This window comes from Mauremys reevesii, linkage group 9, assembly GCF_016161935.1.
Source record: "Mauremys reevesii isolate NIE-2019 linkage group 9, ASM1616193v1, whole genome shotgun sequence".
NCBI lineage: Eukaryota > Metazoa > Chordata > Testudines > Geoemydidae > Mauremys > Mauremys reevesii.
In genome coordinates, this window is record NC_052631.1 from 23881161 (window position 1) to 23907610 (window position 26450).

Here is a 26450-nt window from a genome sequence, read left to right on the forward strand (position 1 = left end):
ACCTATGTCCATATGGTCTAGCAACCTCAGGTATATTCGGGTTGTGGTTGAGACTGCAGCTCCAGATATAGGGGCTGGATCTCCTAGAAACACTCTTCAACTCGTAGAATCCCTCAAGGATCCAATGCACCAATGCTGACTTCCCGCTGTTCGGGATAAGACCTAGACAACTGCATAGGCATAGTGTGACATGAATATGAGAGGACTTCCTCTCTGGACTCACTTTTCAGTAAGCGCTCATCTAGGTACAGGAAGATAGGAATTCTCTTCTTCCTGAGGTACACTGTTTCCACAATCATACACTTGGTAATAACCTGGGGAGTGGAAGACAGCTGAAAGGCCTCACAGTGTACTGGCAGAGCCAGCCAACCACTACAAATCTGAGGAACCTCCTGTAGCTTGGGAGGACTGCTATGTGGAAATAAGCATCCTGCAGGTCCAAGGCAGAAAACCAATCATTGTGATTCAAGGCAAGGAAGATTTTGGGAAGGGAATCTCACATATCTGATGTATCTGTTGAGCTCGTGGAGGTTGAAGATAGGTCTTGTCCCTCCCTTTGGCTTAGGGATGAGGAAATATGGTAGTAGAACCCGTGTCCCAGTGCCACAGGGGGACTCCTCTATGGCCCCCAAAGCCAGTGAAGACTGAACCTGCTCGAGGACCCAGTGTCTCGTGAGAGGGGTCCCTAAAAACAGATCAGGTAGGAGGGTAGTGAGGAACTGTAAGACATAACCTGATCTTAAGGTGCTTAAGTCTTAGTTCTCTGTTGTAATCAAGACCCAAACACTGTAAAAGTTGGCCAGCCTGTCCCTAAACAGGGGAGACAGAGAGGGAGAGGTTACTACTGGATCGCTGTCCTGGACATACGAGTCAAAATGGGCACTTGCTAGATTCTGGATGAGTGTGAAGGGGAGGGCAATGGGCAGCTGGTTAAGCCCAGAACTAGAGGACCTACTCCTTTGAGATCTCTGGCTCTCTCTGGAGTAGTCCCACTGCCACATTAAAAAAAGAGGGGGGGGGGGGGGTGGCCAAAAAAACCAACCAAACAAAAAACAATGCTGTGAGCAGTACTGCTGTTGAGGCTGCTGACTGCCATAGTGGCATCTCTTCGTGGCTGGAGTATATACTCCCAAAGCATGCAAAGTAGCTTGGGAGTGTTTAAAAGACTGCAAGGTTTGACGGTCTTTTCAGAAAATAAAACCCAACCATCAAATGGTAAGTCCTCAATGGTCTGCAGCATATCAGACACTATGCCCAAATTCCATTGGCATAAGGCCTTCCTCATGGTCACAGCTGATGCCATAAGTTCTGCCTGCAGCATCTGCCATGTCCAGAGCTGACTGCAACAAGGTCTTGGCTACCATATGGCCTTCTGCAATGAATGCCATAAATTCTTCCCTGGAGGATTCCAGCAGCTTGTCCACGAACTTAGATATGGCCGCCCAACTTACAAAGTCATATTTAGAGAATAGCACCTGCCGGTTCTTGATATGCATTTGCAGGGAAGAGGAGGTATAACTCTTCCTCCCCATTACATCCATCTTTTTGGATTCTTTGTCCTTAGGGGTGGACTTATATCTTCGCTGCCAAGCTCCGTCCTTTGCTGCAGTCACCACCTGGCAGTTAAGATGCTGGGTGGGAGTAGAAACTCTCAAACCCTTGTGTAGGAACGAAGTACCATTTCTCCAAATGTTTCGCTGTAGGAGGCAACAAAGCTGGGATAATTCGGAGGGCCATTGCAGGCTCCAGGAGAGCCTCGTTTATCGGGAGGGCTACTCTTCCTGGAGTTGATGGTTGGAGACTATCCAGCAGCTTAGACATATTCTCCTGCAGGAGTTCTGCCAGGATACCCAAGTTAGTGACCATTAGCGTCAGGAGGTCCTGGTATGGCTTAAAGTCCTCGGGCACCAAGGGAGAGGAAGATTCTGACATGGTAGTCATCGAGGGAGGACGAGGAGACGGTCTGCTGCACCAATGACAACACCTGTTCTTGTACCACAGAATCCGGTCAGAAGAGCCCAGCAGGTCCAGGGAGAATGAACTCAGTGGTTGTTCACAGCTTAGATGGTATGGGAGTGGAAGCCACCATTGGAACCAGTGATCTTGTTGAGGATTGGGACCTCAGGGATCAAGGAGTGTCCCAGGGATTCCAAGGAGGCCACAGGGCATATGGATAACACATTGGTGACCATAGGCACTGGGCCAAAAGCCCGTCACAATTGTAGAACAGATGCAGATCTTGGTACTAATAGTGATCCAAAGGTAACCTCTAGTTCCTATCTGACAAGGAGTGGGAGGACAACCCCAACCTGTATCTTGAGTAATCTTAGAGGTTCTGTGATAACAACGTGGGACCCAGCCCCGATTCGGCAAACAACTGATCGGATTCATCTGAAGCCCAGTAAGGAGGTGGCACCAGTGCCAAAGAAGAGTAGGGAACTGGCAACAGTGGCACTGAATGAGCCACATTCCCCCCTAGTACCCGGAGAGGCATCAACACCAAGGCCGGGAATGGACTTGATGATGGGATCTGCTTCCAAGATAAAGACGGCACTGAAGGATGTAACGGCATCAAGAGTGTCTTCGGTGCCAGGCCTGGCCTCTACTTGATAGTCAGCTGCCCAGGTGGTAAGAGCTGCGGTGCCGACAGACGTGATGGCTCTGCAACATGGACAGAAGGTGTCATGGGCACAACAGAGGACAAGCTTGTAGAAGCCAAAGCACCGGAGAACTCCTGAACCACCAGAGAGTCCAGGATTGATAGGCAAAGCATGTCTGATGCCACATGGTATGCTGTCAGCATGGAAAGAGTTGGCACTGGTGCAGTGTTGTTGGTACTGGACTCAAAGGACACCCCATGGCCAGAACCGGAGTTCACCGTATGAGCCCTTGCTGCTCTTGGTATGGTACCTGGGAGTGGCTGGATGGACCTGCTCCATCCTGTGTGCCGAAGGAAGTACGGTGCTGGTCAGCACTCCTCCTAGAAGAGGAGGAGCCGGAGTCTCCCTGAATCCTGGAATGATCCCGACTTGTTTTATGGGACCTCTTCCTCACCACACCACACGGGGGTGAATGACCCTTTTTCTCTTGGGGGGAACATCCGAGCCTAAGCATTGGGCAGCATCACTTGCCAGATCTGAAGGCAACTGCTGATTAGATGAGGGCCTCTGTGCCGAAGCGGGCCTCATGGCCTGCTCCAGAAGGTGCTGCTTCAGCTGCAAGTCTCTTATCACCTGAGTCTTCTTGGTGAACTACTTGCAGATGGAACGCCTCTCTTTAATGTGTCCCTCACTAAGATACAACAAGCACCTCCTTTGGGGGGTGCTGTTGCAGATGACCATCCCTACACGACAGACAATGCTTGAACCCTGGTGAGATCATCACACAGGGCACAAACCAAACCTAAGGTACTACTGATTTTATATACCGAAAAATTCTCAGAAAACAGAGAAGAAGTGTGAGGTGAGGACACCACATAAAGCTCCAACTCTAGTCACAGGCAGTGCGAAGGAACTGTGGGGGTTCAGAGCGGCGCCACCCTTATACCACTGGAGGTGAAGAGGGATGTGCTACGGCCACAGGGCATGAATGCCACTCCTGTGGGTACTGTTAGGCAAAGTTCTCCAGCTTCAGGGCACACAAACCTACATGGAACACATGGCCACATCTACTTGAAGAAGAACAGACTTTCTCTTTCCATCTCTACTAGCCATTACTGCTTTTGAAACAGTACAATTTAGAGTCCTACAACCTGCTCTGAAGTCAATGGGACCCGACTAAAAGTGTAAGATCTAGGTTGGAAAACAATTGGACTCTGTTGGGCTTGGGTCGAGCTGGCTCTCTTCCTGCCTATGGGGGTCAGCCAGGTGGCCACAGCATGCCTTGCTCCTGCTGACCATTGTCACCTCACTGTGCTGTGTGTACCGCGGGCTTAGTGTGCTGCCAGTGCATGCAGCTGCTGCAGGCACACGCAGCCACCACTTTGCCAACCCCAGGCAGAAAGAGCAGAACACATGGGCAGGAGGCAAGCATGTCAAAACTCGACTCTACCATCTCAGGCTCAGGTGGAGTGTGGTTGGGTCTGGTTCAGGTCCAGCCTAAAAATTAGGCCCAACCAGGCTTCTAGTCTAATTCCTTATCAGAAACATACCCCTAAACAAATTGAAACAGGGATCATTTCCAAAGTTTCACTAGAAGCCGTACTAGCAGCTATTCAAACCCTACAGTATGAAGTTTGATGTGTTTGAATCAAAGCTGTATCTGTCTTCAGCAGAAATATATCTGGAATAAAGAACCCTATTTGTTGAGAAAAACATGAAAAATCTAGGTGAAAAGATTAATGAAGCACAGATGCAAAAAAATTCTCTAGAGGTTTTTTTTTTCCCCCTTTAAAAAGAGCTTTTTTGGATTGGAAAATTTAGTTTATTGAAAACTTTATAAAATCAACTCATAAGAATATTAGGTTTTCTAGAATTTTTTGAAGGAAGGAAATTATTTGAAATAATTTTGTGTTTGCAAAATTCCCTTACCAAATTTGACCCTAATTACATATTGTAAAAAAATTCCATATACCTCTCAAATCTCCCCCATTTAAATTGCCTACTTCATCAGTTTTATAAGGAGGCTAGACTAGAAATAATAGTGGTGCCTTCTGGTGTTTTTTTAAAAAAAAACCTACGAATCCTTCTCAACTCATACATTTTTAGGCCCTGGTCATGCAAACAGTTATGCATGGATTCACTCCACTGAAACTATGTACATGGATAAAAGTTTGCATATAGGTGTTTGCAGGATGGGGCCATTGTGAATCTGTCATCACCCTGGAACTGGGAATGTATTTTGACTACAGTATGGAAAATGATGGATACAACACAATTTATAGATGAAAAGATCTTTATTTGTTCTGATATTAGCAGAACTACTCAGGATCACAGAAGAAAATTGGTGGCACTACATCCTGAATTCCTGTCATCAGGTTTTCCAGCTTAGAAGGTGGCAATAAAACTAAAGCTTATAAACAAAAACACCTAACCACCCCAACCCACCCACACACTTAAGACAATGCCAGTCTTGCTGTTAATACAATTAGGCTGAAAGGAAGCTCATCTAAATTAAGATAACATGTAGTATGTAGATGATGTTTTGGAAAATTCTTTATTGCATGGCTATGAATAGGTGACATTTGAAAGTGATCTGATTTTTGTGTTACTCTTGCATTTTGGTGTATTCACTAAAGCACAGTTCAGACTGTTTAGCAGTACTTTGTTCCCTTCCAAAACATGGAAGTTAGCAGTCAAAAATCAGGTACCTCGGAGAGCCAGGAAAAATATTCAACTACGCAATACAAATATTAGAAAACCAGGAAATGTAGTTAATGTCATGCTTTCCACCCCATACCCTCAAAGAAATTTCAGGCCTCATCTACAATTAAAAGTTATGCCGATATTACTATTCTAGTTTAAAAAAATGTATACCCCTAGCAAATAGTTATATTGGTACCAAATTCTAGTGTTGATGCAGTTATACCAGTTTAAAAAAAAAAAAAGATGCCTTACAATGGTATGGTTTATTCTCCTTCCTGTATGAGAATAAGCAATACCAGTATAAGCACTTCTATACAGTATATGGATTTTACAGCACTTTGAAAACTGGCTCTAAACCGAAAACTTTGCTTAATCTCAACTATGATTAGGCAAGGGCCTCGCCATTATACAAGAACTTTTGGATGTGCTTGAAAGTTCTAGGTTTTTCTTCTTTGCCCACACAATGTTTTAAAGGATTTGAAAAATTTGGGGGATGGGTTGGAGTTTCTTATAATGAGAATCTATAACGCTTGCCAGTTTCCTCTTTAGTAGTTACATAATTGTAATTTTATTTAAAAGCTAAATAAGGACTTTAAAAAAGTAATCTTGACTACTGGCTACAGCAGGTTCGCTATTCAAACTATATTTACCTACACATCCTTGCAGGTGACAGTACTGCAGATTTGCTACAGGTCAAATATAGCACTGTGCCTGACCTGTGGTTAATGGAGACCAGCCTACAGAACGCTGCTCTTCCAACAATTCAGCAGTTTCTATCCTGGATATTTCCTCAAGGATTTAAAATAAGAGCCACATGAATGGTTTAAGATTTCACAAAGTAGCTCAGTAAACATAAGACTAACCTATAATCTGCTGGCTGCAAATTCAGTGAGCTGCAAGTTGTCTTAAAAATTTAAGTATATTTTCTAAGTCAACTCTCAGGGCCCACAACTATACATTTCCCCTGTGACCTTCTATGCAAGAGATTTGAAAGATTTCTTTTAATACTGCAATTCTTTTTACTCTGTTAAAAAAAAGTTAAAATGACAATAGTAAATACCAGAGTGAACATTAGACAATCTAAACTAAAGAATTCTTGAAATCAAGTTCCTTTTCTCTGATGCCTTTTCTAACATTTCTCAACTTGAACATTTAAAACAAAACTAGTCATTTCTGCATCAATTTCAGTCTTTTTCTTTACTAGCACAATGGTGCAATGCTTGGGTTAAAACACTACAGAGAAATGTAATCTTGAGTTTCAAAAAAGCTTATTTTTACAACGCCCAAATTCTGTGCCACAATTCAGCAGATGTCTCTTGAGCCTTTTTTTAAAAGGGAAGTTAAGTCATAATTGTACAGAATACATACCTGCTATAATGTTCCCAGATTGTGCAACAATTTTGAACCCATCAGCTACTTTATCTACACTATCTCCATGAGTGAGGAGCACAAACTCCTCCTTCTGAAGGCCCCTAAACACAGGATAAAAACAGAATCAGTGAAAGTACAAACAAAAACTTTATTTGTATAGTCAATTGTGAAATATTAAAAATGTAAGCACACCACAGATTTTCTGATACAACTTCATATTTCTATTTGAACTTTTTGCTGACAGACCTTTTAGTTCAGATTGACTAATGTTCTAGGGCACAGGTTCTCTACCTTTTCAAAGCATAGATCAATTAACAAAACATCTTGGAGACCACCTTCCCTCTCAATCTCAACCTATTCTTAGGCTTTGGCTACACTTGCATTTCAAAGCGCTGCCGCGGCAGCATGCTGGCGCTTTGAGGCGAAAGTGTGGTGCAGTCCCCAAGGCGCGCTCTCAAAACTCTCCAGCTCCTGTCAGCTCCCAACTCTGAGTGGAGGAAGCGCGAGCGCTGCTCGCTGGCTGGTACTGGGGCGCACTGCGCGCTAGCGCTGGCTTTGCAAGCGCCCTTGCAGCGCACCTGCCTGGTGTGTTTCACACCCTGCTGTGCAAGTGCAAATTCCTACCTTAGTCTTATATAACTTCTCCCAGCCAGAGAGAAAATAACTGCTATCAAGTCTTTATATGTACAGGGCATGTCATCTAAAGAACTTGCCAGTTCATAGGATTTCACTGAAACTTCAGAAGTAGTACTAGCCAAAAATAAGTAAAAAACTAAGATAGAATTTTATACTAGTCATCCAAGGGAAGCAGTATGTACTGGTATAGAAAATTTCAAGGAAAGGTAATTTACAGCTAAAGAAAGTTTCCCCTTCTCTCTTTGATCTTATATGCCACTCTGAACACTTGGGACCTTCCCACATCAGTACAAGAAATCCAACTTCTGGGTGCAATTATAGCCATCTACAATATCCTTCTACCAAAGGCTGTATCCAGTGATGCATGGACAACATACCTAGTTCTTCAGGAAGGTGTGGCCAACTGTGTATCAGTGCACTTAATAGATTTCTATCAGACCCTCTCAAGGGTCTCTTCCCACTAAGACATCACCTGTCAAGTACACGTTTTAAATACATGTGGGACATTCTTTCCAGCACTAAAGTTTTACTAATCAACTCCTCAGCTGTTACATTTTCTCTCTGGAAGCTGCTTCACTTTTCTTACAGTAGGTGCACTCCATACTTCCTATCTTTCCTCCACATTGGTATTGTTTGCTCTTGTGCGCTTGTATCTATTGGGTTTCTCGGAAACGGGGCAGGCTAACGGATCCCCCCCCCAGCCTAAGGGGAGGTTCCACAGGGCCTCAGAAACCCACTAATTGCGGGGGACAACTAATAAAAGAACAGGGACAGGAGTGCGGTCAAAGGGTCATAAGAAGGGAGCCTGCAAGATGAATAACCTCTCTGAAGCTCTGAACTCTGCTCAAGAAAAATTCAGAGGGTTCTTTTGACAGCCAAGCCTATATTCTACTTGGACTTCTGTGGATTAACAGGGGGAAATGGGCAGTGCTTTAAAAAAACAAAATTAACAAAGCTTCCTTAAGCCTGAATTTAGGAAAGGTCATAAGCACAAGCTCGTCCTGAGGAGCCTTAAACCTTACAGGATAGGGTGTGAAGCTCCACGACACTTCTGGAAGAAGACACAGTCACAAGAATTAGGACCATGTGGTACAGTAAATTGACTGGATTCTTACAAGGGGCTGAAAGAGAGGTGCTGTGGCAAAACTGAGAATCAAATTTGCTTTTATAGAATACTATGACCCAAGTTTAAAGAGACAGAAGACCTCATTAATGGTTTCAGTTTTTCCATGGCTTTCAGGAACTTGGATACCTATGGATGCTAGCTAATACCAAAGTGACCTACCGTACAACACAATGCTTCAATAGCTGTAGAACTTGCCTTAATGCAAAAATTCCCAGGCTGCGGTCCCTGGCACCCTCTCTGGTGCTACACCAATAAAGCACTCCTTATTTAAGTTAAACATTTTTAAAATGTTTTAGAATATAACGATACAGAGCACTCCCAAGTAACATGCATAAAAGATACAAGGGTGAAGAATATAGCCCAAAAAACCCTTACCCTTACAGCAAATGTAAAGTATAGGGTGATTATTCTTTTTAAAAAGAAGACAACATAGGGGGTTTGCTTCTTTTAAAAAGACAGAGGCCAGAGTTCTGCATACAAACATGCATACCAATATGTATGCTTAATTGGGCCATTAACTGCCTCAATATTTGTATGTGCAACTGCCTAATTTACACGCATAGTTGCAATAGCTATATAAGCAAATGGTGGGCAATTTCACATAAGCATGGGTGAAACTCCATTTTCTACCTTATAAATCTAGCCTGTGTCTATACTGTCACTAGCTTTCATTTCTAGAATGGCATTTCCTCTACCATTTTTGTGGCTAGAAGTGCCTGCATACCTGAACAGTGAGCATGTGTTATCCAGAGTAATGCTGAAAACTCCATCTTCTCTAACATCTTTTTTGTGCACTGTACCTCCAAATACCTTATTCATCATCTGTCAAATCAGAAACATTGTAATTACCTTACAGTACAAGTTCACAGTCCAACATAATTTCCATTTAATATATTCACCTTGCTCTCCCCATAACTTTAACCTGCTGAACATGACAACCAATTGTTAGTCACCGAAACCTCCTGCAGACAAGGTCACTCTTATACTAGTTATAGAATGTTACTACCAAACAGTCAGAATCTTCATTATTTCTCACTATTCAGTGATCAGTCTCCTCTTCTGCTGGCCTCCTGTCAGCATAGCTTGGAACCACTCCTACTAGGTAGGCCACCATTAATGCTATTAAGTCAAGAACTTTAGTGGCAGGCTTTGGATTCTACCAATTCTTCTATTTCCCATTTTATTCTTTCAAACCAATCAATATGGCTTCTCTTTGCACTGTAGGATTCTCTTGGTCGGAAGAGAATCAAGCGGCCTATTTTCACATATACTAGAGGCAATTCATACCAACATTTCATAACTAACAGGAGTTCCATTAGTATGCACTCTGGGCTAAATTCTGACTGCAGAAACAAGCACCTAGCTCTCTTTTACAACAATGGAAGATGTGCACATGTGATGGCAGATTGTAACATCGTCTCAATCCAGACCTGTAGATAATCATGTCTACATAAATACTTATTTCTAAACATACTTTCTATGTATTTATGCTTCTTCCTCACCTAACTTCTTGAAATGAAATCATAATACAGCCTACATCACTTCCATTGATTGGCTAGTCAGCCATTTGTGTACCATAAAACAGATCAAACAAAAGTTATGCATCCTAGGTCCCAATAATTCTGAAATTAGGAGCCATACATAAATGTGAGACCTTTCTGGTACTTAATGTTTAAACAACTCCTATTCTGGCTGTAAGAAGAGCATAAGCAGGCTTGGCAAAATAATTTTTTTTTAAATTTCAACAGATAATTTTGATATTTAGTTTTAAGCATTTTTTAGATTTTTATCCATTTAATTTTCACAACTGCAGGACAAAATGGCAGGGGTTTAGCAGTCAGACAATAATTATCTAATGACAGTAGACAGTGAGATTTAAAAAGTTAAAGCTACCTACATGGCCCTCCTGCTCTGACATCACTAACAGTGAACTCTAATAAGTTATCAAACAGCATTTCTCTTATTTTGCCTAGCTGTAAATTTTGATTCATCATCGATGGAAATTTTTTTGTCAATTTGTGTATGGTGAAATCGACATTTACCAATAAAAAAATCTAATCCTTCCAAGCCTAAATATAAGGCATGATAAATAGCTGAAACTATAAAAGAATGGATGCATATTACAGGTGAATTATAATGTAGTGGGGGGGGGGGGTTTGAGCACTGAATGCCTAAATGCAAAGGTTTATTTTTATGACTCATTGAATAAAAAACATAAAATACAGAACTTCTGTTCCTTCAGATCTGAAATGTTACAACAGCCTTAAAGAAGAAATATTCTGTAGTGTATATTTTCTATTTCATGGTATTCTTTTTTCCTGTTCTTGCTAATTGCTTTTTCCAAGAATCAGTGAGAACTGTAATCAACCATTTTGAAGAACACATTTGATTTGGCAGTATTGGTGACTAACATATTGGTAATGATTTTAAGATTAGACATTGTTTCTACTACTACAGTATCAACTAACCCAATTTCTAGTTTCAAACAAACATGAAATCAGTTTATATATTTTTCCATCAGTAGAGTTGCTCCTGAAAACTATCCTGTTAGGATATAGATATTCAGGCCTGTTTACAAAGGCCTATACTTTAAGAATTTAGGTGTATTCTTATCACTTAGCTCGTTATAGAGGTATAAAAGAAAGAATTAAAGATTACTGTTTGTGTAATGGCCTTCTTTTACTGTGACAGGCTAAGGCCTTCAGCTAAGATGTAGTTAGGCAGCCATAAGCTGGGAAGTGTATGGTCACATCCTCACATTCCAAACTAGTTACATTGAAATAAGGTGCTATTGGGCTATTAGGAATACAATCCTGCCCTGATATTTTTATTACCTTTAGAGAAAGGGAAGAGCCTAGAAGATAGCATTTTGTCTGGCAAGAACTTACGTATTAATAGACACAGCTGGAAAACCCTTATGTCTGTATAGATGTAGTTGTGAAATCCTTACTTCTGTATTGTTTTGTATGTTTATTTGCATGGTCTCTGTCTGGTTTTGTGATTGTTTTTGTCTACTGTATAATTAATTTTGTTGGGTGTAAACCAATTAAGGTGGTGGGGTATAATTGGTTAAATAACCATGTTACGTGTTAGGATTGGTTAGTTAAATTTTAGTAAAGTAATTGGTTATGGTATAGCGAAGCAAAATTCAAGTTTTACTATATAGTTTGCAGTCAATCAGGAAGGGGGGGGAGGAATGGGAACAGGGACTGGGGATGGGGGAATTGGGATCATGTTTTGCTAAAGGGGGAATGGGAACAGGGGATAGGAACAGGAACAGGGACACAGGCAAGGCTCTGTGGTGTCAGAGCTGGGAAGGGGGACACTAAGGAAGGAAACTGGAATCACGCTTGCTGGAAGTTCACGCCAATAAACATTGAATTGTTTGCGCCTCTGGACTTCGGGTATTGTTTTTCTTTGTTCATGCAAAAAGGACCAGGGAAGTGAGACGGTGAAGGAATAAGCCCCCTAATATTTCCTCCATTTCCTTTTTAATCTCATCCCAGGCTGACCCCTGCACCTGGTATGGGCCCTGGTTCTTCCTTATCCATTTATTTTAAAAATCCTTTACCCTGGCTTGCCAGAACCCGCAACTACCATCACGAGAGTTCGCTATACCCCCTCCAAGCAGCTGCGCGGACTGTTGGGCAGGGGGACTTACAGGCTGCCACTCACCTATCCGATGCGATGCATCCGAGTCACGGCACCAAGATGTTAGGGGGCTTATTCCTTCACCCTCTCACTTCCCTGGTCCTTATCAGGGCAAAATTGTATTCCTAATAGCCCAATAGCACCTTATTTCAATGTAACTAGTTTGAAATGTAAGGATGTAACCATACACTTCCCAGCTTATGGCTGCCTAACTACATCTTAGCTGAAGGCCTTAGCCTGTCACAGTAAGAGAAGGCCATTACACAAACAGTGATCTTTGATTCTCTTTTTTATACCTCTACAACTAGCTAAGTAATAAGAATACACCTAAATTCTTAAAGTATAGGCCTTTGCAGACAGGCCTAAATATCTATATCCTAACATATCCTAAGGAGTGTTCTACATGCAAAAACAAAGGGATGAGCTATTTAAATAAGCAAACTACTCCAATTGTTTATAGGAGAGGTGCATTCCTCAATACTAGCTAAACTAAACAAGTTAATAGCTATGCAACTTTTTATTAAAAACATGATAAATGTATAGTAGAATCCAGCGTCAGCATAGTTAACGGCAGAGCCCAGAGAAGAGTTTGTATATAGTATACTCGGTATCTTCAAAACTATCATCATTTGCGTTTTCTAAAATGAAATTCTGCATGCAAGGTTTATTTATCCTGTTAATTATACTTAAGTTATATATGAAAAAGTTCTAGTAGTTAAGTCTTAGCTGAATGTCAGAATTAAGTCCTGGACCTAAAACAATATTTGTAGACAAAGAGATCCATGATTAGCACCTGCATGCCATAGCAGATTCCAAGAACTGGTTTGCCTATTGTAAATATTGCTGGGTCAAACCAAGGTGCATCTTCCGCATACACAGAGTTTGGTCCTCCAGATATGATGATAGCCCTGCAAACAAGATAGATTAAAAAAGATTAAGGGAGTTCAAAATAATACACATTTACATTTAAAAATTCTTTGTTTGCATTAAATGTGGAGAGACTTATGGTGATCCCTTGCATACTTCCAGTTTGCCTGGCGCTTAAACCCTAAAACAAAGATGTCCACATTTTCCCACACTGGGAGGGGTAAAAATGGCAACTTGCCAGGACTGAGAACATATCAATTTGCATAACTTTTGTACCAAGACCAAACAATAGCTGCAAGCCACCCTAAAACATGATTGTAACAACTGTCTTTATTGAACTGGAGTTTTTTTGTTTGTTTGTTTTGTTTTAAATGGTAGGGCTAGATTCACAAAAGGGACTTGAGATATTCAGGCATGGGTCTCAGTCTCTCCAGTTGAAGCTATTCCATTGTGTATTATAGACTTAAAAAAATTAAATATACATTGGGCCAGAGAAAGAGAAATAGAATGACTCTATAGTCCAATAGTTAAGGCACTCACTTGAGGGGTGGGAGACCCACATTCAAATCCCTTCTCCTCAGAGGGCAAAGGAGTCTCCCACATCCCAGGAAATTGCTTTAACAACTGGGCACTCCCTACCTTTTCCTCTCCCACCCACTCACAGCTGTGAATCCCAAGTGGAGACAGGCACCATCAGTCTGGACTTTGGCAGAAACATCCTGAAAGAGGCAGAGCTTAGGACCCACCCCTCTCCTTGGCATCTGCTATTGGATAGGTTAGGCAGCTCCCCATTCAACTCGCTGGTTTTTCCAATTCTCAGGCGCCTCTCCCCTCTCCATTTAGTGTAGAAGGAGCCTACGCACTTAACTCAGGGCTTTTAGATCCTACTGGGGGGGAGGAAGTAGGTGCTTCAAAACTAGGCTCTGAGACACTGAGCAACATAATGCTTAAGTCCCTTTGTGAATCTAGCCCACAGTGCTTTTCATATTCCTATCCAGATGCTGAACTGGGGGGAAAAAGGAAGTACGGCTAGAGTTAAGAGATTCATTCTTCACACTTCAGGACCAGACTTCAAAGAGAAACTGCTGAGCTTCAGTTCATCTGCAAATTTGACACCATCAGCTCAGGATTAAACAAAGACTGTGAATGGCTAGCCAACTACAAAAGCAATTTCTCCTCCCTTGGTGTTCACACCTCAACTGCTAGAAGAAGGCCCCATCCTCCCTGATTGAACTAACCTCGTTATCTCTAGCCTGATTCTTGTTTGCATATTTATACCTGCCTCTGCAAATTTCCACTACATGCATCCGACGAAGTGGGTATTCACCCACGAAAGCTCATGCTCCAATACGTCTGTTAGTCTATAAGGTGCCACAGGACTCTTTGCTGCTTTTACCGATCCAGACTAACACGGCTACCCCTCTGATACTATTCTTCATACTGTTGAAAGCTTGGATTCCAACCTGCCTTCAGGTGGCATGAACACTGGTTCTTAGGCGCTATAGTTCTTGTAATAGTGGCCTGTGACGGGGCGGGGCAGCCCCGCACTGGTACAGCGGGGGTTAACCCTTCTTTGATGGCAGAGGAAGCCACGCCCAGGAAGCTCTGCTGGGCGTGCTCCAACTGGCAGACCGGTATAAAAGCCTGCAGGTCTGCTCAGTCGGGGCTGACCACCGGGGGAGAAGGACGCAGACCGTCAGCTCCTGCAGAAGGAGAGCCAGTGCGCCTGGACCGGGGTGTCAGCCGAGCAGAGGCCGTACCGGAGACCCCGGGGGCGGGCGCCTGCCGGGAGGGACCTACAGGGGAACCGCTCCCACAACGCCGACGTCCGGCTAGACAGGGTAGGAAGTGACCCAGGGGACTGTCGAGACTGACAGCCTTAAAGCTGCAGTACCGCTCGGCGTGTTGCGGGCGGATCCCCACCGAGTGGGGGGGGTTGTTGGACTCCGGCCGCTAGGCCGTGCTACCCCGCTCCGAAGGGGTGCCTATGGACTCTGGCCACTAGGCCGTGCTACCCCGCTCCGAAGAGGGGGTTGTTGGACTCTGGCCGCTAGGCCGTGCTACCCCGCTCTGAAGGGGTGTCTATGGACTCTGGCCGCTAGGCCGTGCTACCCCGCTCTGAGAGGGGGTGTTTATGTGAACTCTGGCCAGTAGGCCATAATACGTCGGTTACCAGGGGTAGGCCGAAGGACAAGGGAGTGGCGCGGCGCTAGGCTCCAGCCCGCCCCTGCCACCAGGGGGGGCTGGGGTACCAGACCCGCCACATGGCCATTAAAATTATGCTGGTAAAAAGGTAGGGTAAAGGGGGGGAGGCACTAAGGATAGGTTAAAGTAACTAAAATGATATAATTTTAAGGTCTGATACCCTGTGACCATCTAGGGCTAGAAATTATTATTTTATGCTAGTGGTAAAAAGAGGATCCCATTGTTTCAAAAGGTTAGAAGGAAGTAACTTGTGATGATTTGAGAGATACCAAACTTCAAAATTACTACTCATTAGTCAGCGGTTTTTGGCAATAATCCAGTACTGAATATAACAAAGTACCAGACCTTGGACCAGTGTGCCGCTTATTCCATACAGAACATCATGTTCATTAACTGAAGTGACAGTTGCAAGACTGGGGAGAAGGAAGACATTGGGTTAAAGATGGCAATAAAAGAAAACTTCTAACATTGTATATAGTGCCTGCAAAGGCAACATCGCTTTCCTCATTAGTGGAAAGGGGCAACACAATGCACATGGGTGACAAGCATTAACACAGGCAGAAGTTAACCATGCAAACCCATTTGTGCATTTGTGGAATAAAGGTGCCTTTCACTGAAACAGTTTTCATTTTAAACAAACAGGATGTTTGTCTTTGTATGTCAGATACTTAAATTATAAATTTATTAACAAAGGTACCACTTGAAAAAGTATTCTATAAACTACTATAAAGCTACAGGCATGAGCATAACAAGGAATGTCTACAGGTAAGAGTGGGAGCTGTTCTGCTAAAAATCAGAAACAGTCATAAATCTGTGTTAAATCTGTTAAAATGTTAAATCTGATAAACTTAAAAGCTGGCAGGGAGAGCCCAAAAATATATCAGTCAGGAAATTATTGCTTTTAAATCCCTCACACAGAATTACTTGCTCATTAAGCACCACATGTACAGAACATTTTATAATATTTGAGAGAGAAAAAGAAACAGGGCCTGACAAAACTTTCAGCCTACTGAGGTCAAAACAATTAATTGCAGCCCTAAAAAACAAGGTATACTCTGAATTTTTTCACTTTTCCTGTTGATAAAATTCTACTGAAGGATTATTTTGTGTTGGTTTACATGAGAGTATCCAACCTGTGGCCCACTTATGTGTTAAACAGAAAATCTGCATTTGATTATGAACTGAAAATGTGCTCCCTGAGCTGCATCCTGCAAGTTTCAACTGAAGTGATTGAATAAGTTGCCACTACACGGAGGAGATAGGATCACTGCCATTCCAGTTGCCCTACCAGCATCCCTGCAGCCCATGGTGTAGCTCTGGTGTGAGACTGGAGTGTTCCTTCCCATTTACAGCTACCTAGCAGCTCCTCTAAGCAGTTCTGGCTACTTCATTGCTTGCCTCCCAATGCCTCAGTTAAAAGAGAAGTTGAGACTTCTGAACCATATACAGTTCCTTGATTCTCAGCTCCAAGGCTGGGTAACTTCCACCAGCTGGTTACACTGCCTAAGAGACCATATGCTACCTTGGGATAACCAGTTGGTTTCCACACCAATGACTCCCTCTCCCCACTTGAACCACCCCTATGCCAAGAGTTGGGGAAGGAGGTGCAGAAACCAAATACACTGACACTACACCCACTGGAGACTCCTCCCATGCAGAAGGAATCATAGGTATTTCTGTTCCCTTTGTACCACCATGAGGGCTGGCTTTAGGCCGATTCCCCTAATTCCCATGAATCGGGCCCCGCAAAGTAAGGCCCCAGAAGACAACTGCTGCCGAGGAAGGACCCTCCGCTGAAGTACCGCTAGAAACAGTGGCAACTGAGTGAGCTGCCGCTGCTATTTTCGGCGGCAGCTCAATTGCTACTGCTGTCTTCGGCGGCATTTCAGCGGCATCTCTATCGAATCAGGCCCCGCACGTCCTAAAGCCGGCCCTGACCACCATAGTGGTGAGAATGTAGCAGAGTGGAATCTGTCTCAAAACACTAACTGAGCTGGAACTTTTTTGAAATAATCAGTTTGGTGCTTATGTTGAAGATGCTGGACACAACAGGTTTACCAAGCTAGAATTATTTTATTTGATTTTGTTGAAGTATTAAAAGCCTAGATCTTTTCCCTGGCAGATTCATCATCAAACCCAAATGTATGGCCACCATTTTTCCCTCAGTTAACTCTTGACCATTCCCTAACAGCAACCAATTTCCTGGAATCTAAGGGCTTGTCTACATAAACTATCCCCGTTCGGTATGAATTAAAGTGCTGTAATTATACCAATCTACTGACCTGTGTGGACACTCTTAGGCTTGGTCTACACTACAAAGTTAGGTCAAAGTTAGCCGCCTTGCATCAACGTAATTTGCATGTGGCTACCTTAAATCTGTCTCCCATCCATGTAAGCGCCCCATTACAGCAACGCAGTAACTTCCCCAGTGTTGAGCCAGGATTTATGTACTGAGGTCGAAGCAGCGCGACTACAGAAAACGTGTTACCTATGTCAACCCTAATAGTCCTCCAGCAATTCTTTAACACTGACCTCTCTGTTCATAATTGTGAATCCACTGCCAGAGGGTCATGCAGACCGGAAGCCCTATCCCCCATTTTAAAACCCTGTACATTTTTAAAATGCCTTTTCCTGATTGTTCATCTTGGTGAGCACCCACTAGCAGCTCTCCATTGTTGTGACGCTCTGGCCTAGAGTAGACAGGAAATATTGGATCTCCTGGGCCTGTGGAGAGAAGAGGCTGTGCAGGCACAGCTACGAACCAGCCGTAGAAATGTGGACATCTATGAGCAGATTGCACAGGGGATGTAGGAGAAGCCTGAGAGGAATAAGCCGCAGTGCTGCGTGAAAGTGAAGGAACTGCCGCAAGCACATCAGAAAGGCAGGGAGGACAACAGTCAATCTGGTGCCAAGCTGCAGACATGGGGCTTTTACAAAGAGCTGTATGCCATATTTGTCTTAAGACACACACACCCCACTACCCCGAAGACCACCACTTACACTGCTGAGGAGCCGAAGTCACAGGCCTCTGCCTTGAATAGCAAGGATGAGGGTGTGGTGGTGGAGGAGGGACATGCAACCAGGCAGTCCAGGAAGCCAGGCCCTGTTTGAGACTCCACTGCAATTCAGTCAGTCAAGCACAGGCTAGCCTGATGTAGGGGAAATAACCCTGGGTAAGTGTGTAAATGTATTTACCAGTACAATGATGTACTGATGGCACCCTTAACTTAGCACTACACAACTACTGACTTTTCATCAATTTACTTGTACTACAGAGATAGTGGTATGACAATGAGCGGCACAGTTGTTAACTGCTTTTCATTCCCCTGTAGAATTGGGCAGGGGAGGTCATACAGAGCATTTCATTTATGTGCACAGGGATATCCCTTGAATCCCCCTGAAAGATCTCAATTAAACTTTTACGGAGGTATTCTGCAATCCTCTCCCAAAGTTTTCGAAGGATGGCAGGTTTATTTCTTCCTCCACGGTAGGACACTTTCCCATGCCCCTGGTTGATTTAAAATAAAGTATCACCTCCCCACCCCCAACCTTCCTTTTTGGCCCACAGCTGTTTTGGTGGGGCGGCGCTGGGGAAGGAGGGTTTGTTTCTGCAGGGCTGGGCGGCCCTGGGGCGGGGTGTTTCTGCGGGGCAGGGAGGTTTCGGCCCTCGGCTGTTTTCTTTGGAGGAATGTGGCCCTCGCCGCTTTACGAGTTGTGCGGGCCTGGGTTAGGGGTTTGTTACAGGAGTGGGTGGGTGAGATTCTGTGGCCTGCATTGTGCAGGAGGTCAGACTAGATAATCATAATGGTCCCTTCTGACCTTAAAGTCTATGAGTCTATGCCAGTTCACAATTACTGCAGTGGTGCTTGCTGAAGTTAACAGACTACTAGCACATGGGCCCGGGCAGCTTTGGAATCCAGCAGCAGCTGTGCTCTCTGTGCCTTTGTTACTCTCAAGAGTATCAGCTAAAATTACCACCGCCTGTGGAAAATGGTGCCAATATTCAGTGCCTTTGCCCTATATGCATTGTTTCATGCAACCAATCAATTCCCTTCTCATTTCCCTCACCCCTAGCCAGAACGCTCATCATGGCTGATGCTGTGAGTGGTGCCGTGCACAAGCACTCTGAAGCAGAAGTGTCAATAAGCATGTCTTGTTTAAAACTTATGGAGAGCAAGGGACAGTTCTGAATCTTAACTTTTGCTTTCTGATATGACTATATTGACAGTGATACCTCTGTGTATTTTATCTGTAGCTTCTGTAGTTGTGGCCTTGAGAGTGTTCCCTCCCACATCTATGGAACGCCTGATCCAAATGAGGAGAAAGATGAAGACTTGAGATAATAGGTTCAATGAGGTCCTGCAAGCCAGGGCTGCATAAGACCGTGAGCAGTGAGGGCGTGGAGGGTGAACATTGCACACAGCCTGGAGAAGGAAAGAGTGAACAGGAGAAAGGCCCAAGAGTCCCGGCAAAAAAAGGAGAGGGAGATGCACCAGAACATAATGGGGCTTTTCTGGCAGGAAACACACATACTACAGACTCTTGTGGGTCTACAGGTTCAACAATACTGGGCTCGCCTCTTCTTGTAGTCCATGGAGAACTTCCCTACACCCCACTCAACATTCCACAAGATATCAGAGGCTGCATCCCTTCCTCTACCACCCCTCACCGGTGGACATTAAGGACACTACAGCTTCACATATGCTGACCTGAGAGAGCCACAGCTGCTCTATGCGTAGATAAAATGGACGTGAATTTTCTTTCCCCTTCTTAAACTCTCTTCCAAATGTATTATGTTTTTAGTGCATTTGCTTTTAACTTGCACAGAATTTTTTTGCAGTGTTTTCATTACTCAATAAAATGCTGTTGTTTGGAAAACAATTCATCTTTATTAGTTCCAAACATATGCTGCAGAGTTCCCAGCAGTACTGAAAGCATACCCTTACTTATTATTGTACAATGTGATGCAACTCATAGGATCAATGAAAAAAAAGCACAATGTAATAATAATGAATGAATAGCAAGCACCACAAAATTAATAGGTGCACTGTCAGTGTTAGATTCGTAGATGTACACCAAGCACCACACAATTCCTAACAGGACCCAAAACAGCAGCTCCTGGTAGAGCACAGTCCACCACAATGCACTATTGTGGCTCACTGTTCAAGTGCTCTTTCAAAGCATCTGTGAGCTATATAGCTCCATGTTGAGCTCTTCTAATAGCGCTTGCATCTGGTTGTTCAAACTCAGCAGATGCTGCTCTACCTCCACCCTCTATCCCAGTGGCATCTTTTCCTCCTTTGCTTCACAGATATTATGCAGGACACAGCAGGCAGCTATAACCACTGGGATGTGCCCGCCTCCGCCTCCAATCTTGCGAGTAAACTTGCCAGAAATCCCATCAATCTACCAAAAGCACATTCAACCGTCATTTTTCCCCTGCTGAACTGGTAGCTGAATCTCTCCTTGGTGCTGTTGAGGTGGTCAGTGTATGGCTTCATGAGACAGCGAGCAAGGGCTAGGCTGGGTCCTCCAGGATCACTTTTGGCATTTCAACATTGCCAGTGGTAATATGCCAGTCAGGAAAGAAAGTCCCTGCTTGCAGATTTCTCAACAGTCCTATGTTCTTAAAGATGAGAGAGCCATGCACCTTCCCTGACCAGCCAACACTGATATTGGTGAAGCCTCCCCAGCGATCCACCAACGCTTACATAACCACAGAAAAGTAGCCCTTTCTGTTGAGGTACTCAGTGGCAAGGTGATCTGGTGCCAAAATAGGGATATGTACGCTATTTACTGCCCCACTGCGCAAATCCATCCATTTTGTCCTACACATTGCAGAGAGTTACAGTCTTGCATAGCAAGAGAGTATTACTGGTCCTGCCTATTTGCATGACAACACCCCTCACAATGGATTTTCCAACTCCAAAATGACTTCTCACTAACTGGTAGCAATCCAGGTTTTCAACCTTCCACAGTGCAATCAACACTTGCTTTTCCACTGACAGTGCAGTTCTCATTCTGGTGTTCCTGTGCTTGAGGACTGGGTTGAGCTCAGCACACACATCCAGGAATGTGGCTTATCCCAAAATTCTGCAGCCACTGCTCATCATCCCAAGCATGTATTACGGTGTGATCCCACCAGTCACTGCTCGTTTCTCAGGCCCAGATGCAGCACTCCACCATCTGCAGCTGCTTTGTGAATGCCACCAACAACCTTGAATTAGTTCTCACTGTGTCCTGCAGCAATTTGTCCTCCACAAAACCATCATGTTCCCCACTGATTCAGTTATTTTTGAGGCTCTGCAAATACTGGAGGATCTTGCATCCTGTGCTTGCAATGCTTATGACAACAGCGCAGAGCTATGCAGGCTCCGTGCATCTGTCAGAGACAGTAGATGACAAGTCCTGCACAGGTTCATGGGATTTTTTAAAAAGGTGCAAAAATGATGAGATATAGATAACATTATGAGATAGAGAAAGTTGCATGCTGGGAAGTGGACCCTTTGCTCCCAGTCAGCCCACGTGACTTGTTTCTGCCCCACCATGCATTCCCAATCCTTCCCAAAAGACAACGTCTGGACAGTGGCAAGTTGCACACAGGGATACCTACCCAGGGCACACTGCATTGTGCATCAACACAAGCACTCATGGTGAGCACATGCAGCACTGATGCAAGGAGCCAAGTATTCACATGCACAAGCAATATACTAACTGCAGCAGCTTTATGCCGACATAACTTGCAGCAGCCAAAGTTGGAAGTGTAGGCATGCCCTTACTCCAATATAAGAATGCCTTTTTCTGAGTTAGCTTTTGTTGCTTATACCAAAATAAAAGTGTTCATGCAGAGAGTTATAGCCATATACCAATAATGGTATAACTTCCTGTGTAGACAGGCCGAAAGACTGCTCCAACATCTTTCTATGATTTTCCCATCTGGGAATTCAAAGAACAGTGAAGCAAGTTTACTTACATCCCTATAGACCAACTGTTCCCACAACTGAGTTTTCCACTGCTGGACAGTGGACATCTTGTTGTTAATAGTGGATGCGTGGGATTTTTTTTTAAAACGTGTCTAAGCAAGTTATGTGCTAAACTCACTTAGGCAATTTTGAAAATCCAATCCAGTATCTTGCAAGCTAGATAAATCCATTGTCATCTTGAAGATCAAATTTGCAAGTTTTGCTCTTCTCTCTTTTAAGATGTCCTATAGCCACAGAACAATTACAATTTAAGCAACAGCACTGAGACATGCTTCTGCCCCCGACTTAGAGTCACAAACAAGTATCTCTCTCCTCTGCAACAGGGGACCAATTTCAGAGGTGAGCACAGCACAACTTCTATGATCATTCAGTCCAGAGAATGTCAGCATGGAGCCAGATTATTTCTACCACAATTGACACTCAGTCATCTAGGAACTAGAGTGAAAACATCAACTAATTTAACAAATATCATGAGAAAGCCTGAAGTGACTACTTTCAATCATTGCTAACATGGTCCAGATTTAAATGAACATCTGTAGAGGTAGAAAGCTTTGTATCCTGTTGTCAGGGTTATTGGTTGTTTTGGGTAACTGGCATCATTGTAGATCTTCCTCAGCCTTGGAACAGTGACCCTTTGAATGAAAGTGTTTTGCCAAGTTTTAAAAAGTAATTATTCGCAGTGCCACAAACCTGGTAGCTGACAACACAACTATTGTATCTCATCACAGAGGTTCTGAAGAGACTTCAGGTTGTGTGTTGGAAGGAGAGCCTCTTTCTTTAAGATAAGAAACACAATACCTGTGCACCCCATGGACTGCTCACACAGTTCAATGCAGGACTGAGACCCTAGATAGTTTTAAGATACCACACTGGAAACAACATAACATTTTCTTTAAGTTAATTTAATGAACAAAAAGTTTTTTAAAATTGATTTTAATAGGTGTCCACTTTTCAAAGATTTGATTGTGGGGTCTTAAAACAAGTTACTGCAGTTACAAGTATTTTCCATCTGCAATTCTAAAAGGGAAAGAGTTGAGTACACAGGGTGTATCTTCTATATTAGATATGCAATAGTGCAGTTATGTCTGCTATAGTATGCCATCTGTGTTTTCTAAAGAAATGTAATGAATTCAGATTTTTACAGACTCATTAAGTTATACTGGCATTCTACTAGAGCAACAACAATCATTGGCTAGAGAAAAGCAATTCAACAAAGCAATTTCTGTTGTGTGCTACTTCCAGAACAGTAGTGTGATGCGTGTGTGCTGCATTCTTTGGATTTTTACTGGACTGGCATTATGGTACCACAATACTAGATACTCAAGTGATTTGTATAAATCTGTAAGACGGGGAAAACAATTTTTTCCTTAAGAGAAAAGGACATACATCTGTAACCTCTTTTTTTAAAAGCTAAAACAAATGTGTAAAGCATTAAGCAAATTGGAAAAAAAAAATTTAAATAAGCACTATCAGATAACATTTTACTCACCTCCCAGAAAGAGCCTGGCATGATATAGCATACCATTTCCAATTTATATAATTCTTTGATGGAACTACAAATATTTAAGTGTTATGTAATTTTCTGTAAAAGGAATGATGCAAGATTTCTTATTTACTATCACCAATATTACGGTACTTAAAAAAGCCAAATGTATTTTCCTGTTGAATGGCTATCCAAAGGTTAATATTAGACTTATCACAAATATTTTACATACAAAAAAGTTACCCCCTCAAAAGACTTACATAACAACAGAAAATGACCTTAGGAAATAGTATTTTTTAACAAAATTAAACCAAATGTCAGAATATCTAGTATATGAAAGCAATAGGCAAGTCCTTGTGCTAGTTTCCCCAATGAAACTCATGTGACCCTGTTAAATTAAAGATAACATAAGCAGTGTTATCACCACAGTGAATAAACTAATTTCGTTGCTGAGATCCACAGATTCCTTTGCATTTAAATTAAAAACAAACAAAACAAACAAAAAAAGAGCCTACCGGAATCCTTGCTCCTTGATTGCAAAGGCAGGAGTCTCCAAAGGAAAGATCTCAGATTGGACAAACAATTCTCGTACTCGACGATCTATGACTTTTCCATACTGAGCTCCAGCATCGAGTATTACCACTGCCCCCTCATAGTGATATTGGCCATCCTGAATATCTCCAGCATTCTCCAGCTGCAAACATTATTAACATAAGCACTTTATCAAAACAGTTAGACTATTAGCGCAGAGTCAAGACAACAAATCAAAGCAAGTCTCTTCAAAAAGAACACTGATTAGAAAGTTAATTATTAAGGGCACAAATTCAGTCCCCAGGTGTGGAAAGTCCCTTAAAGGAATTCTTTAAGATGTAAAGTGTAACATTTACATTACATTAAAAAGGAAAAACATTTTAATGAAAAAGCCTTATTATAGACTATATACAGCAATACATGAAATAGCGGGATATAGGCAACCTTAACACCACATGGCAACCCATGTGTGCCATTTGCATGGATGACAATTTTATCAATGATTAATACAGGGTGCAGCCATTTTCTCCCCACCCACATCTGCTTACTCACCAGGCCAAACCCTGGGGAAGAAAGGACACTTCTACCACATCTTTCCACTTATAAAGTGGTGCACATGACCCACCCACCAATACCATCATTCCAGCTTTTGGAGCAGTGGCATTTCAGGGAACATCAAAATAGTGTTTCATAAAAAGCCTAAAACAGAATATGGTCATTTTAAAAGTGTATGAATTGAGCCCTATTAAAGAGGTACTGAACTGACAGCCCTAGAGACTGAAAGGATACCCCAAAGTCAGTAGCAATACAAGTTTTCCCATACCATCCCATTATGTATTCTCAATGCTGACCACCTAGAAGTGACCACCTATAGAAGGTGAAAACTGTAGTTCACATTCTATGCTTATTCAGTCTGATCTATCTACTAAGCTTGCCAGATGTCACAATTCCAAAGTTGCCATTTTGATGCAACTTTCCAAACAGTTTTGTTTCAGGGGTAGGTTTTTTTTGACATTTTAATTACATGTATCTTAAGAAACCTGTTCCTTGATTTTAGATTGGGAGAAGGAAGAAATGAAGCCTTTCAGTGTATTACCCAGGCAGACGTTACCCAAAACTTCATTCAGACAGCAACCCTCCTTAACATTTTGTTTTCATGTAAGTGCAAGGTTATACTATTGTAAAGTAATTATAAGATGAACCAATTACATAAATAATAGCTGCAGAGTCATTCTGGGAGAAAAATACAGTAGAAGCTCAGACTTACGAACATCAGAGTTACGAACTGGCCGGTCAACAAACACCTCAGGCAGCAGAAACCAAAAAAAGCAAATATGTACAGTATTGTGTTAAACTTAAACTACTAAAAAAAATAAAGGGAAAGTTTTAAAAAGATTTGACAAGGTAAGGAAAGTGTTTCTGTGCTTGTTTCATTTAAATTAAGATGGTTAAAAGCAGCATTTTTCTTCTGCATAGTAAAATTTCAAAGCTGTACTAAGCCAATGTTCAGCTGTAAACTTTCGAAAGCACCACCATAATGTTTTGTTCATAGTTAAGAACATTTCAGCATCATGAACAACCTCCATTCCCAAGGTGTTTGTAACTCTGAGGTTCTACTGTACTTTGTGTATTGGGACCACTGCAATTCAGGATTATAACTGCAGTGCAGTGACCTTTCCCATATAATGGTTTGATATACAGAGCATCCAACACATATTACCAATACTACCTATTTATTACTGATATAACTTTTACTGATAATTAAGCAGAAGTGGCTTGTCAAGAGCAAGAGAGCTAAGCTACTTTGTTTCAAAGGCCTGCAACAAACCTCAGAGAGACTAAAGGGACCAAACACAGAGAAGGTATTAATACTATGTCCTCTTTCAGACATCAGCAGCTTCCAAATAAGGGAGTCTGCCCTTCAGCTCTACAGACAGTGCTCCCACTTTGGGTACCAAAAGTTCCTCTCCTTCAGGTTCCACTTGGGATGGATTCCCCATGAGTGAAGATTCTATCTACTGTATTTTCCTTGTATTGCTACTGTGAGGCAAGAACGTTCTTCAACTTCTACGGCAACACAACATTCCAAAGACAATAAAGGCTTTGGCTACACTTCATTCAAGCGCTGCGCCAGCAGCGCTGTGGCGCTAGCGCTTTTAGTGTAAGTCAAGCGCCAGCGCAGCAGCTGGGAAAAAATCCCAGCGCTGTCCACCCTCCACCTCCCTCTGGGACAGCGCTGGGGCGCCTGGGAGCGGCTGCTACAGCTGGGGGGCTGACTACACACTGGCGCTGTA

At 42.9% G+C, this 26450-nt stretch overlaps 1 protein-coding gene across 2 annotated transcripts in view; it reads right to left on the reverse strand.

Moving 5' to 3' along the window:
- The window catches only part of GMPS (guanine monophosphate synthase), a 68914-nt gene that overhangs the window by 35604 nt on the left and 6860 nt on the right, over positions 1-26450 (reverse strand). Inside the window, exons 1-5 of one of the 2 annotated variants that reach the window (XM_039487397.1) lie at positions 25985-26125; positions 24141-24319; positions 12881-12995; positions 9161-9258; positions 6672-6775 (exon numbers count right to left, since the gene is read on the reverse strand). In XM_039487397.1, the coding sequence (XP_039343331.1) occupies positions 6672-6775; positions 9161-9258; positions 12881-12995; positions 24141-24319; positions 25985-26047 (559 nt within the window). In that variant the 5' untranslated portion in view covers positions 26048-26125. Of the gene's footprint in view, positions 1-6671; positions 6776-9160; positions 9259-12880; positions 12996-24140; positions 24320-25984; positions 26126-26450 lie in introns of those variants that run through there. The other variant, XM_039487398.1, reaches the window with a different exon arrangement.